This window comes from Panicum virgatum, chromosome 4K (assembly GCF_016808335.1).
Source record: "Panicum virgatum strain AP13 chromosome 4K, P.virgatum_v5, whole genome shotgun sequence".
Classification (NCBI taxonomy): Eukaryota; Viridiplantae; Streptophyta; class Magnoliopsida; order Poales; family Poaceae; genus Panicum; species Panicum virgatum.
Window position 1 is genome coordinate 4,619,899 of NC_053139.1, and position 13,764 is coordinate 4,633,662.

The 13,764-nt window shown below is 48.9% G+C and overlaps 3 protein-coding genes across 3 annotated transcripts; all 3 read left to right on the forward strand.

Moving 5' to 3' along the window:
- The first annotated feature begins 6,010 nt into the window (after positions 1 to 6,010).
- LOC120702674 (protein HEADING DATE 3A) lies at positions 6,011 to 7,280 on the forward strand. Its single transcript, XM_039986565.1, has 4 exons — positions 6,011 to 6,411; positions 6,492 to 6,553; positions 6,746 to 6,786; positions 6,942 to 7,280. Exons 1-4 carry the CDS (start codon positions 6,208 to 6,210, stop codon positions 7,172 to 7,174), a joined length of 540 nt encoding a protein of 179 aa, XP_039842499.1. The 5' UTR covers positions 6,011 to 6,207; the 3' UTR covers positions 7,175 to 7,280.
- A 3,290-nt stretch (positions 7,281 to 10,570) lies between these two features.
- Positions 10,571 to 11,275, forward strand: LOC120702676. Its single transcript, XM_039986567.1, has one exon. The coding sequence runs from the start codon at positions 10,680 to 10,682 to the stop codon at positions 11,007 to 11,009; it is 330 nt and encodes a 109-aa protein (XP_039842501.1). The 5' UTR covers positions 10,571 to 10,679; the 3' UTR covers positions 11,010 to 11,275.
- A 223-nt stretch (positions 11,276 to 11,498) lies between these two features.
- LOC120702675 (non-specific lipid-transfer protein 2-like) lies at positions 11,499 to 13,140 on the forward strand. Its single transcript, XM_039986566.1, has one exon. The coding sequence runs from the start codon at positions 12,755 to 12,757 to the stop codon at positions 13,127 to 13,129; it is 375 nt and encodes a 124-aa protein (XP_039842500.1). The 5' UTR covers positions 11,499 to 12,754; the 3' UTR covers positions 13,130 to 13,140.
- The last annotated feature ends 624 nt before the right edge of the window (positions 13,141 to 13,764 follow it).

Genomic DNA, 13,764 nt, shown 5'->3' on the forward strand with positions numbered 1-13,764 from the left:
GGAGGCCATGGCATGGCGGAGGTGGCGGCGGCGCGCCGCCCCCTCCTTCCTCCCTCCTCCTCCTCCTCCTTCCTCCCTCCGCCGCACCGAGCTCGTATCATCTCCCTCCTCGCGCACGCTACTCCACAACACGCACGCGGCCGCGGCCGCGAGCCCCGCAGGAGCTTCGGCCCGCCTCGCCGCCCCTCCCTCCTCCGATGCGGCTTCCTCCGAGCAAGCCCCTCCCTCCTCCGGCGCGGCTTCCTTCGAGCAGCGACGACAAGCGGCGGCGGAACCCTGAGCCCACTCCCTCGCCGGCGCCCCTCCCTCCCTCCTCCCTCCTCCCTCCTACTCCTTGCCGGAGCTCGAGCGGATCTGGGCATCCCCCCGCCTCCTCGCCGGAGCACGCGCGGACCGCCATGCCCGCCACGCCTGTCCGCTCGCCGCGCCCGCCGCGGCCACTTCACCCGCCATGCCCGCCGCGGCCACCTCACCCGCCATGCCTGCCGCGTTCGCTATGCGCGTCGTGGCCGCCACGCCCGCCATGCCCGCCGTGCTCCGCGGCGGCCGTGCCGGCTCGCTCGTCGTGCCCCGGCACCCGCAACGGCGGCGGCCTCGCCCGCCATGCCCGCTGCGGTTGCCGCTGCGCGCGCCACGGCCGCCCCCGCGCGGAGGACAGGGGCTGCGGGACCGGCTCTGTGCCGGGGAGCTTGAGACCGGGGTCACGACCGGCGGCGGAGGTGGTGGCTGCGGCAGAGAGGCGTGGTCCCCTGGGCGCCGCAGGTGGCCGTGCTGCGCCACGCGTCCGTGGGCGCCTTCGTGACGCACGCCGGGTGGGCTTCGGTGCTGGAGGGCGTGGCCAGCGGCGAGCTCCAAGGCGGCGGCGCACTGACGGAGGAAGCAGGGGAGGCGTGGGGGAGAGAAAGAGATAGAATGGGAGGGGGAGGGGGTGAATGTAGAAGATAGCAACTTTGGAGGAGTTTTTTGCATATATTCATGCCACGTGGCGCCATATCAAGGGGTATGGACTTAAGTGGCACAACTTAACAAGTTCAGGGTGCTAGATTTCGATTTTGCGAGTTTGTGGACCTAAGTGGCACCTGGAGACAAGTTCGAGGGCCGCTGGTGTATTTAACTCTATTTGCACTAAAGCATGACTATTATTGTGGTGCAAATTAACAAAGCCATAGGTCAGCCATGAAGTGGAAGTAATCAAATGTTTTTCATTGAAAGTCATATCATTCCTCTACTAAATTATTCACACATATATCTATGTGTAACTTCAATTTTATTTATTCGTTTAGATTGTATATATCTGGGGCACAGCTGGTATTATATTGTTTGCTTGCTTTTAAACTTCTAGTTTTTTTAGTAGCAACGAAATAAACACCTCAAGTCACTTTCTTGGCAGGCCATCTTTTGTTCTGAATTTTTAAGAATAGTAGCTGAGTCTTTGGTTCATTGTATAGCCTACCGTTTTCCAGAGAGAGAGAGAGAGAGAGAGAGAGGCTTGGTGAAACTGGTAGACGAAAATTGGCCAATTTTTTAAAAATTCTTAATGAATTTTATCTGGGATGAAAACAATTACCGGTTACACATGTTTATTGTTAGGGGGTGACAGCTAGAACAGACAATCACTGATTGATGTTATTATTAGGGGGTGTGGCAGCTAGAGTCGAGTATTAACATTTTTTATGTTGGCCTAAATTTTGAACCCTGCTTTAGCTACGGATGTGTGTGATGATATTGATGTTGTATAATTGAAAAGGACAAGGCTAGGTGGTAGCAAAAAAAAGAAGGTGAAAAGTAATTGTAAATATGATTCCTTGAAACTTTAGCATCATTAGCCACTTAGCAAGATAGATGGAAAATGTGGATATATACAAGATAAAAGGACTTGAGACTTTGTGTTTGTGCCGTAGCAAGATAGATGATGCCTTTCTTTTCAAGTCGGCTAAATGTATGTAGACGATTAGATGCTCCATTCACGATCAGATACTACTGCAGCGACTAATAATGTGAACTAAAGCAAACAAGCAATAATGATTGGGTTTAGTCTTCTACACTGTCAAGAATTTACAGTTTTCTGGTAGTGACGTGTGATTATATCAGCATCAAGAGATTATTGTGCTGTCTCAAAAAACAAAAGCAAGAGATATGGGGCACATGTATGGTATGGTTTTTGGATGTGCAAAACAGGGGTTGCTAAAATTTAATCCTAAATATGCTAATGGGGCTAAACATAAACTAATGAGAGCTAATCAAGGGATAATGTACTCTAATGATCAATTAGTTATCATCTGTGTAATTATCTTAACAATTAGCCTACATTTAATCCTAATATTTGGCATGTCAATAAGTACGCTAAATTTAGCCTCTTGGATCCAAACACTCGGTTGTGATAACTGGGATCTAGGGGGTCTCAAATTAGGTCAGATCATCAGCCTCTAGGTCCATATACCCTTGAAGGCAAAAAAGAAGAAGAAGAATAAAGGTAATGCGATGGAGGAGCCAGTTGATGTAGTTACATGGCTATTTTGTACTGTGGTCCTAGCTAGTGTACGTCCTGTGTGTTTGCATGCATTTATCCACAATTTTGCATCTGGTTAGCAAAACCTACGTACTAGAAAGCAGTGTTGGCCACTCCCAGAAAACTGTGGGAAAGTAATCAGATTGAAAGTGGAATGAAGCATCTTGTCAATTCAATGTCGTCGTAGGTTTAGCTTGCCGACACTGTATTAGCGCGCATGCATGCATTCTCGATCACTTGCAAACTACTTCTCCCTGATTAAATTAAGCACAATTTGTATGGTTCTTGAGGGATAACGACGATCGGAAGACCTTTTAACCTATTACGGGCGTGCGTCATGTCTACGCTTTACTCAATTTGGCAACTGATCTGACATCGCATGTGTGAAGCGTCGTCTTCATCCTTTCCAAATAATGGTCCTCCGATCCCTCGCTAGATCGTCCTGTGACTATCCGATCCAAAGTTCAGATCCTGTTTGCCTTTGGACATGGGCCTTGTTTGGTTCATGCTAGAGACTAGCACGCGCTTTTACCGAAAAAAGAATCTCGCATGCATAAAGTACTAGATGAAGTCTATTTGCAAAATCTTTTTAGAGATATGAGTAACTTTTCGCGACGAATTTAATGACGGTAATTAATTCATGATTGGCTATAGTGATGCTACAGCAACCATCCTCTAATCAAGCGGTCAAAGGTCTCATTAGATTCTTCAGGGTTCTTAGCGCAGGGGTTCTGAAGTTTGTTTTGTAAAATAGTTTTGTTTATCACCGTAATTAGTGGTCAAAATTTTCTAGTACTCCCGTGCAGGGAACCAAACAGGGCCATGGTCACCGTGCACGTAAAGGGAACCTTTATGCCACTGATCGACAGCTAGCTAGCAGGCCTGCATGCGCTGAATGGTATCGAGCGTACACCGGCGGCAGAGGAGGACCCTATCCTGCCTCTGCCTGAGCAAATCAGGCTAAGCACAAGTAGTTAACAGGGGCCATGCATGTGATTTATTTGTGTGTGAATCACCAGTTCACCACTGTTAAATCACCGCGTAATTGGCAGGCATTCCTTCGACCGTAATTGCTTGTGCCGTGGGTCGAGCATGTTGCTGCTTGTTCGATCAATCGAGTCCGAGACGCAACGTAATAATGGAGAAGAGACGGATGGTTACGTAGCATCAGCAGCTAGCAGCGGCCAGCAGCTGCTGCTTGTTAAGAGATGATGGATAGACGACTAGGCAATAAATATGTCCGCGCATTTTGCTGCAGATAAAGTTGATATAAGTATCGCATATGTATAGTTACCCATGTATTAATTTGTAGGTCTACGTGATCGAGTCATGGATGGATGACTGGTCCGACTCGCATACGGGATGGATTAAGGTCCACCATATCAACGATACAAAGCAGACCAAATCAAAAAATTTATGTGAAAATGTTACGTGCTTTAGAAATATATAGGTACTAGCATAGTGCTCGTGTGTTGCTACGGGTAATATAATAGATCTACATAATACATCAACTTTGTGTTTGTTCACTTCATAGACAAGTTGTGTCGTAATTGTGCGAAACATTGATTGTCTGTGTTCCGACTGATTAGTCCAGGTTCCGATTAGGATTCCGATTGATTTGCCCGGATTCCGATTAGGGTTCTGATAGATGGACTAAGGAAACATTTGCTTGCTTTAGAAATAGTACATAGATATATATAGATTAGCATCTATAATATTTTGCTATTTGTAGTCAAAACTGAAAATGTTTGTCTTCGAAAAAAATCTAAGCATATCTATATTCTAGGACAGAGGAAGTATAAGCTTGATGCGCTTAACCAGTAACTAACCAACAAACACAATTTGACAACAACTTCAAAAGTTCGAGAAGAAAATTTAATCTGTATCTATCATCTGCTAGCAACAGTAATTATTATCAGCTATAAGCTTGTTGCGCTTAACCAACAATTAACACCAATTAACCCACTGTTATCAAAACTTCATCAACCAGCCACATGGAACAATTAGATTTGTTAAAGCATCGCCTAACATGCTAATTCTCGCACGAACAGAGCACCCACATGTACCGGCAGACGTCTAGCTTGACGCCAAGGGAGATGCAGTGCAGCCTCTCCATGACGGTCGATTACTCGCGTAGGGCGGGGTTGTTCACGGCGCGCCCCCACTAAGGATGGCAACGGGTCGGGTTCGGATCGGGTGGAGTCTCCGTGCACCCAAAACCGAAACCCGAAATCGAAACCCGAACCCGAACCCGAAACCGATTCGGGTGGAAATCCATCACCAAAACCAAACCCGCGGATACCCGAAACCCGAATGGATACCCGAAACCCGAATGGATACCCGAAACCCGCAGATAAATATACACATATTCACATGAATAAACAAGATGCAACAAATAATAAATATTTTCATGACTCAACTTTCAATAAATTTAATAGTCTAAGTAAACAAATTATCATTAACATATTATAAAACATGAGTTTTAATTCCAAATAATTTATTTCGGATATCCATTGGATATCCACGGGTGGAAACCAAAACCCGAAACCGAACCCGAAACCGAACCCGAACCCGAACCTGAAAACCGTGGGCGAAAAACCAACACCAAACCCGAAACCCGAAAAATCGAAACCCGCGGATACCCGCACCGAACCCGATCCGCTGCCATCTCTAGTTGGTCAGGGCCGCGCTCTGGGAGGCCGAGGTGCATCCAATTCCCTGCTTGTTGGCACGAAAGTGACTCTATCGGACTGAAAAAGTTCTTTTCCGATGCATGCTCAGACATGCACAATGGACGGAAATCGGAAAATCATCAAATTTTAGGTGGGCCCTATCTGTTGGCCACACAAGACGGACCAAAAGTCAAAGTACTGCAGAAACAGTCCATTCTTCAGATAAAGATAAAGATAAAAATTTATAAATACAGATGCGCACGTCCGGTCACGCATGCAATTGAGCGGCAGCTAGCACTGACGCCGCTGGTGCGTGTGCTTGCGATCGATAGAGATCTGAGATCTCCAATAGGAGATCGAGAGCTCATCAGCTCGCCACTGCTTTGCCAGGGTGCGTCGTCGAAATTAAAGCCGCCGGTGATCAGGGGCGTAGACAGGGGGCGGGCAGGGGCTTGGCCCCCTATGGTCCCCGAATTTGCATTGAATATTTAAATTTTGAATAAATTTTTTTATAAATTAGTATGGTTGGCTCCCCCTAATAATCAAAAAACAAATTTCTGGCTCCGCCCCTGTCGGCGATGCCTGACCTGCGAGTACGACATGTGTCCACGTGAAGATAGAAAGGGACGCGAGATAGATTCTGCTGTTCATTGATCAGCAGACCCGGGAAAGCCCGCGTACGCCATGCTCTTCTAATTGTTCAGCACCCGGCGGCAGTGAGCTCATCGATCAGGCAAGTCGATCCATCGATACCGAACCCTGAGCTGACGGACTCCTAGTCCTATATAAAGTGGCAATAAGCTGTGGGACACAATGCAAGCATGACACCAACTAGCAGCAGCCAGTAGTAGCTAGTCCAGAGCTAGCTTTGAAGCTCAGCTACTAGCAGCTAGCTGAAGGTCTCTCATCAGCAGCCGGCCGGCTGGTCATCTATCACCCAGCTCGAGCCAATTAAGTTGTTTGGAATAGAACACAAACAATTAGTTAGTTCCTGCTCTCGATCGATCGATCTTGAGAGAATATAATATGGCCGGCCGCAGGGACAGGGACCCGCTGATTGTTGGCAGGGTTGTGGGCGACGTGCTGGACCCCTTTGTCCGGACCACCAACCTGAGGGTCAGCTTCGGCACCAGGACCGTGTCCAACGGCTGCGAGCTCAGGCCGTCCATGGTCACGCACCAGCCCAGGGTCGAGGTCGGCGGCCTCGACATGAGGACGTTCTACACACTCGTGCGTGCACGCCCATGGTTTCTGATCTTTTCTTCTACATCGTCCCAGCAGTGACTGTTAGTTTTCTTCTTCTTCTTCAGGTGATGGTCGACCCGGATGCTCCGAGCCCAAGCGACCCCAACCTTAGGGAGTATTTGCATTGGTAATTAATTAATAATGAAGAAAGCTAGCTCTTGTTCAGATTAATTATATTCTGTCAGTACATATGTAGTGTGCATGCTAGACACAATTACAGGCGCTATCACGTACATCTTGTCGTCATGATGGATGATGCAGGGTGGCATATGCATGCCCACGGATTGACACCACGCTATTGCTCTGTCTTCTCATGCAGGCTGGTCACTGATATTCCAGGGACTACCGGGGCAACGTTTGGTGAGCCATCCATCAGCTCCCTGTCTTAATCTGTCCTCACTCTCTGCTGCCTCTGTCTTACAATTAAAATGGCACAACACAGATATATATCTATCTGTATCCTCACAGCAGGCATTAATATTTACACTTGTTGGGCTGCATAAATACTCATGCAGGTCAAGAGGTGATGTGCTACGAGAACCCTAGGCCGACGATGGGGATCCACCGCTTCGTGTTCGTGCTGTTCCAGCAGCTGGGGCGGCAGACGGTGTACGCCCCCGGGTGGCGCCAGAACTTCTACACCAGGGACTTCGCCGAGCTCTACAACCTCGGCCCGCCCGTCGCCGCCGTCTACTTCAACTGCCAGCGCGAGGCCGGCTCCGGCGGAAGGAGGATGTACCCTAATTGATTTATCGATGAACAAACACTCCCATCCAGCAGCAGCAGCAGGCCACCATATCATCATCCGACCTACGACTCAACCACTCAACTGGTGATCAAGATATATATATATATATATATATATATATATATATATATATATATATATATATATATATATATATAGTGTATGTACGGTATGTACAATAAACGGCTAGTTCAGACAGACATAGCATTCTGTTAGTGTTATGTCAATCTTCTAGTTGTTGCTACTGCTTATACACATCTATCTTCTATATATAGGGACCAATACATATGCTTGTGTATCTGTTGTCATATATATGCATGGGAGACATGCAAATTATAATAAATATATTGTGAATTTAACGACTGGATTTAAGTCATCACTACTTGGATGTAATAACTGCACAATTAGTTAATTAATTATATGGCTAACTAAGCTAGCTTTTGGTGCACGTCCATGCATATGGAGAAATCAGCAGTGCTAGTAATTTCATGCACGCGTTCTATTCTTAAACGACGACGTAACCTCATCAGTCTGAAAAACATCTGCAGCCGACACACGCTGACATCATCGATCGGCACTTCTTGGCTTCTTGTGTGGAGCTATGGCTTTCTAGCTAGCACTCCCTGAACATTCAGCAATCCACATCAGACAACTAACACCACAGGCTTCTTCGTTCACGTGGGGGCCAAATTATTACATGACTGGTGGCCGCCCGGAAAGTTGGAGGCCATCGTCGTCGACGATGCGAGGAAGGGAATTTTTTTTTTTGATGCGAGGAAGGGAGTGGGCGGAAAAGTTTGCAAAGTGAGCACACCGTCACGTATCTTTTCAAAAAAAAAAAAAAGCACACCGTACCGTCACGTGAGGCTGTGGTGGGCGCGCACCAATAAGCGGCCTTTTGCCTTCAAAGATCCAAGATTCACTCTTCCCCCCCGGATGCCATTGCAAGAACGTCGATCTCGATCTCGCCGGCCCCTGCCCGCGGCCGGTAGCACGAGCAGATTCGCCGCCGCCGACGGTGTCGTCGGTGCGTGTGCCCTTAACGTTTCGTTCTCTCTCCCAGGGCGGCGGCCTTCCTGGCGCCGCCGATGAGGAAAGGAAAGGAGCTCTGAGTAGCAGGCCGCCGGCCGCCGGCTTTAGTAACGGCCCGCGGATGCGTTCGGCCGGTAGGGCCCGAGCTGACGGGCCCCAATTGTAGTTTAATTTGTTCCTCTAGCACAAACCCAGACCATCATCACAAGCAGCGCGGCCGACGTTGGCCGCAGCCTGGTTCATCATTTCACCGCTTGCAAGGTGAAATGCGTGACGCAACGAGAACAAGACACGGAAATGGTTCGTGCTGCAGTCGGTAAGGTTTTAGATACATGACAGTATCACTATTTTTTTTAAGATTACACCGTAAAATTCAGACATTCGCAATGCGCGCACATTCACACTCCTATGAATATAGATATACGTATCCTTCCGTACGAGCATCTTCGAAGACTGCGCCGGCAAATTCTGGAGATTGACAAAGTCACCAGAGGCGTCTCGCTATCGACGGGAACATCGTCTACCACTGAATACACAATGCTGTTAAATCTTAAAATATGCTCTCTCACGGGAAGTCGAACTCAGAACTTAAGATGCTACTGAGGCTTTTGTAATCACTAGGCTGGCCATATGACATATCTTTTGACGAGATTAAAATTCTAATAAAATTTGCATCATAACGATAATGGTCAAGGTAGGCCCTCATATCGCACTCTTTAGTCAAAAGAACTGACGCCTTAGAAATTAAAATCCTAACAAGGATAAAACTCATTGAAGTTGACTCGAGTACCAGTTGATGTTTTCTCCGTGAGGCACTATTATGTCAATTAAGGATGCACTATAGCCAACTGCACCTAGTCAAACCCTTAACCTCCTAGAATAGTAGTATGGGCGAAAGCAAACGGAAGTTGAAAGCACACACCACGTTCATAAGATCCTGTTTGGTTACTATAAGTCTCTGGACTTATTTTAGTCCTTGGCTAAAATTACAAGTCTCATCCTGTTTGATTTGAGAGACTAAAGATCGTTAAATAAAGCTCACAAAGTACAAAAGTACCCCTAATCTGCAGTAAATGAGGGTGAGGGGGGACCGCAGGGGCACCATCTCCATGCATGCATGCAAATCGCCAGGTGAGGGAGGGGATGAGGGCCGACCATAGGGGCTAGGATGGAATCCTAACAAAAAAAAGTTCCAATAAAGGGCCTAATTAAGGCAGGGGCGGATCTAAGGTGGTCGGGGCTCAGCAACACCCCCTCTCAAAACTTGGCGTGAAATGAAGAAGAGGAAGAAGAAAAGAAGAGAGAAGAAAAACGAGGGAGAATAAGGTGGACAAATCTTCTAATTTTCAGGTTGCATCTGCATGCCTATGTACATGTATGGACGTTACCTTTATCTTTTATGGAAACGGACACATGATGAATTGATGATGACGGTGGCCGTGGCGCTGCGGAACTTCCAAACCGGATTGCCGTTCGCCGGCGAGCTCAACGATGTACTATTCCCATCACCAACCTCAGCTCGGCCGGCATGGCCCGGCACGCAGCAGCAGCTTCATCAGGGGCAAACTACAGGCGGCGGCGGTGAGAGCTCGGTCTTGCCGGCCGGCAGCCACACCGCGCGCGGTTCTCATCGCGGCCCGTACGTCGGCCACACGCCACATTTATGAACGTCGATCCCGAGCTCAGTCGGATAACGCCGCATCGATCGGTGTGTCGTAGGCTCGTAGCCGAATTGCAGCGCGGGATCGATTCTTCTAGCGGTACCCCAATTGCAGCGCGGGAATTTTTTTTATAAATATATTTTATTTAGTATTTTAAATTAACAAATTTCATCGCAAAATTTTTTTATAAAACATCTAAACACGGCTTAGGCCACTAGGCTCCAAGCAAGCAAAGCTCGCGAGAACGCCTGCTCGATGGTGACGACGAGAAAATCTGTGGCTTTATTGCGTCCCATCTCCAAATTAATTTGGTCGTCAGAGATCCACCTCACTGCAGAAAAAAAAAAAAAGCTATAGCACATCGGTGTCTCTCTGTGGGTTGCAGCCGGTGACATTTCAAAGGTGTTTTTTTTTCTCGCGGTCAAAGGTGTGGGACCAGAAGTGAGACCGAACGGACGATTCTTATGAAAATGACCATTGTTTGGATTTGAAATTCGAAAACAATGCCCTCTATTTCGGTCCACAATGGCACAAATGGCCCGTTTCATCTATTAAGGCTTTTTGGGCAGGGCTCTACAACTACTTCGCGCAGGGCCCGTTCTCTAATGGGTCGTTTCGAACTGAGCCCATCGCATGGGCTGGGCCTGAGAGAGGGCGGGCCACATTTCACGTACCGCGCACGCGGCGCCGCCCACCCCTTTCTTCTTTTTCGATCGCGCACGCGAGGCCACGCGAGGGCTGCTGGTCTGGACGGAGAAGGCGGCGCCGCGTCGCAACTCGCAACCGCACGGCAGCGAGACCAAGCCGGAGTCATGGCGGCCAGCCACGGCTTCCGCCGCCTCGCCTCCGCGCTCTCCCTCCGGTCCCAGCCTCCTTGTTCCGCGCCAGCCCTCCTCCTCCGCCTCGCGCTCTCCAGCTCCGCGCCGGATCCGCCGCCGCAGGCCGCCGGGAAGGCGGGGGGCGAGGAAGCGGCGGGAGAGAAGGGCGCTGCCGACGCCGGCCAAGGGAAGGGCAAGGAGGAGGAGGAGGACGGCGGCGGCGCGCACGTGAACAAGGCCACCGGCGAGATCGGCGGCCCGCGCGGGCCCGAGCCCACGCGGTACGGCGACTGGGAGCGCGGCGGCCGCTGCTCCGATTTCTGAACTGCTCCTGCTCCGCCGCTGACCGCGAGGTGAGGACGGCGACGGGAACCGCGTGTATATTATGCTGCTGAATCCGTTCCGTGATGCCATCCGTGTTCGCAATCTGTGCGAGGGCGGTGTGACATGTACCGTTAAAAATGCGTTTTGCTTTGTTCTCTTGGGAATAAAATTGAGTTGAAACCACTCGATTCAGAATGTTCAGACTTCGTAGCATCTTCTCGACGATCTTTACTTGCGTTGGTGCCTAGATTCTCCAATTTCATGCTGCTAGAGGGAACACATGCGGTTATTTTTTTGATTATCATAAAAATAGAACAATTGAGTATACTGCAGGGCAGGTGACAGTGACTTATTGAATCTCAAATGAGGGAGGCATAACAGAATTGCTTCCTTCGGCTTTCGCCTCGTTAAATTGTATTTCTAGTCGTCCTCTTCTCTACTGATTTTGCATAGAGCTCTCGTATTCAAAAAAAAACTGAGGGTTATTGTTTGTTTGCCTTTGGAGCGAATTGGGGTTGCTCCTTGTAGTGTCTTTCAGATTGGCGGGACTGAAGGCTGTTGATAATTGAGAGTTGAGAATGTAGTGGTAATATGCACTGATGTTTTGTGTTAGTCGGTTGGGTATCGTGCTGTGCTGTGTGCTCTCTGCAATTGCAAATCCTGGTCAAAGGGTCAGCCATGACATGAAGTCTCAAATTTCAGAGTTTCCTCATTCGTATAGTCGTATTTTGAAATTTTTTATGCCCGTATGGTCTGTAGCCTGAACCATGAGTCCATGAGAGTCCTTGGCTCCTTGCTCGCACCCCGGACTGCAGCCAACAAGTGATTCAGGTAGATCAATAGATAGTTATTAGAGTTCAAAGACTGCTGCTAACTAGCTCAGTAGCTCATCATAGCCTCGTGCTGTAATACTAAACAGCTTGGTCATTTTCATTAGAACAGACGTAGCCATGTTAGTCATTGCTTATTATACCAAGTACCAACTTGATTATTGCTGGTGTGTATGTCTAGTTCATTATCTCAATCAGTATGCTGGTGATATGTGCCATCAATTATCTACCTATAGTTCACATGGCCCTTCACGCGGCGTGACGTGGGCGCGTGGCTTGAGCAGGTTGGGCGAGTTTGGCTCCGCCCCATGCCGAGATCGTGTCTCAAGCAGCAGATCCGATAAAATCGAATCTTGTTTCTCTCTTGAAACTTGGAAATGTTGTATGCGGGTTTTGGGGAAGTTTTGAGTGCAAATGATTTATGTGGTGCAAAGGTGCAAACATCAAACCATAGGAGGCATTTCTAATGAAAACAGGTTTCAACTGGTTTTGTGCAAAGAGTTAATGTGGGGATCTGATGTGTCTTGGTAAGGACAATTTTGATGTTTGCACCTTTGTGACTTTGTCCATGGCACAAACCGAGCATTTGCACTCAAAATTCGCTGAAATACAAAGTGCTGAATCGGAGACTCTAACCTGGGTGGCCAAGTTCCTCACTGATACTCCCAATAGACGTAGTACTCGACATTGCGTCCTGCCATCCCATAGTATTATTGCCTTGGGAAACAAATGATTTCCGTTCGAACTACAGGAAAGAATTCAAAGCCGGCAAAAACTACAACTGGCTAGTCCGAAGGAGTATACATTCCTTTTGCAGCCCTGCCGGCCATCTCACTAGTCACTATAAACAGAATCTCCAAAGCTCTGTGCCCGTCGCATCATCCTCGTCGGCGACCGCGTAGCATCTCAAGTCCAATGGCGCCACCCCTGTACGCGTCGTCGGCGATCATGTCCGCCGCCACCCTGCTCCTCGCCGTCCTCGCCGCGGCGCGGGACCACGACGCCTGCGAGACGGCGCAGCAGGCCTTCAGCGAGGGCGTGCCGTACGTGGTCGGGCAGGCGCCCGCGGCGTCGCCCAACTGCTGCACGGGCCTCGGCGACCTCAGGGACATGGGCGGCAGCGGCGCGGCGGCGGCGGCGGCGCAGCGTCGCGCGCTCTGCGCCTGCGTCCTGTCGGAGGTGAAGGCCGCCGGCGCGATGGACCCCCGCCGCGCCGCCGGGCTCGCCGCCGCGTGCAAGGTCCCCGTCGGCTTCATCCCGACCAAACCCGGCTTCGACTGCTCAGCGTAAGGGCGCGTCGCGGTGTGCTCGCTGTGATCTCCCGTTGTGTTTGGACGCAAACGATCAGCGTCTGTTATTCTCTTCTCTATTTGATGCAGGGTTCAGTGAGGAGATCGAGGAAGGTTAGTGTACGGTTCAACGAAGAATAACAGAGGACATTTCAATGCTGTGTCGATCTGTTTGCTTTAGAATGAAGTTCATTTTGTGTTTTGCCACGTCATTTCAATGTTGCTTCATGTGAAACGTGCTTTCGAGCTCCAACGTGCCCTGCCTTTTTCTTTCCAGCAAATGTTAACTACACCTGACCATGTGCTTTTATTTATCAATTTTATTTTTGGACGCTACTAGTTGCCAATTTCTTGGGTAGAAGAAAAGAAAAGGCTACTGTTCAGCAATTTCATATAGGAAATCACGAAGGTTGTGTGCTTGTTCTGTTGCAGTCCTGAGCCAGGCAGCGATCGTGGCTCCAGGCCGACGAAATCAAGCTCCCGGATGCGGTGCGTGCTGGCACGGGCAGCTTTCCTAGGACGACTTATCCAAACAAGCCCTATACCAAGTGTACCAAAAAAGAAAACAAGCCCTATACGAAATACAAAAAAAAAGCCCTATACGCAAAAATAATAAACAGTCTTCACACAGTAAAT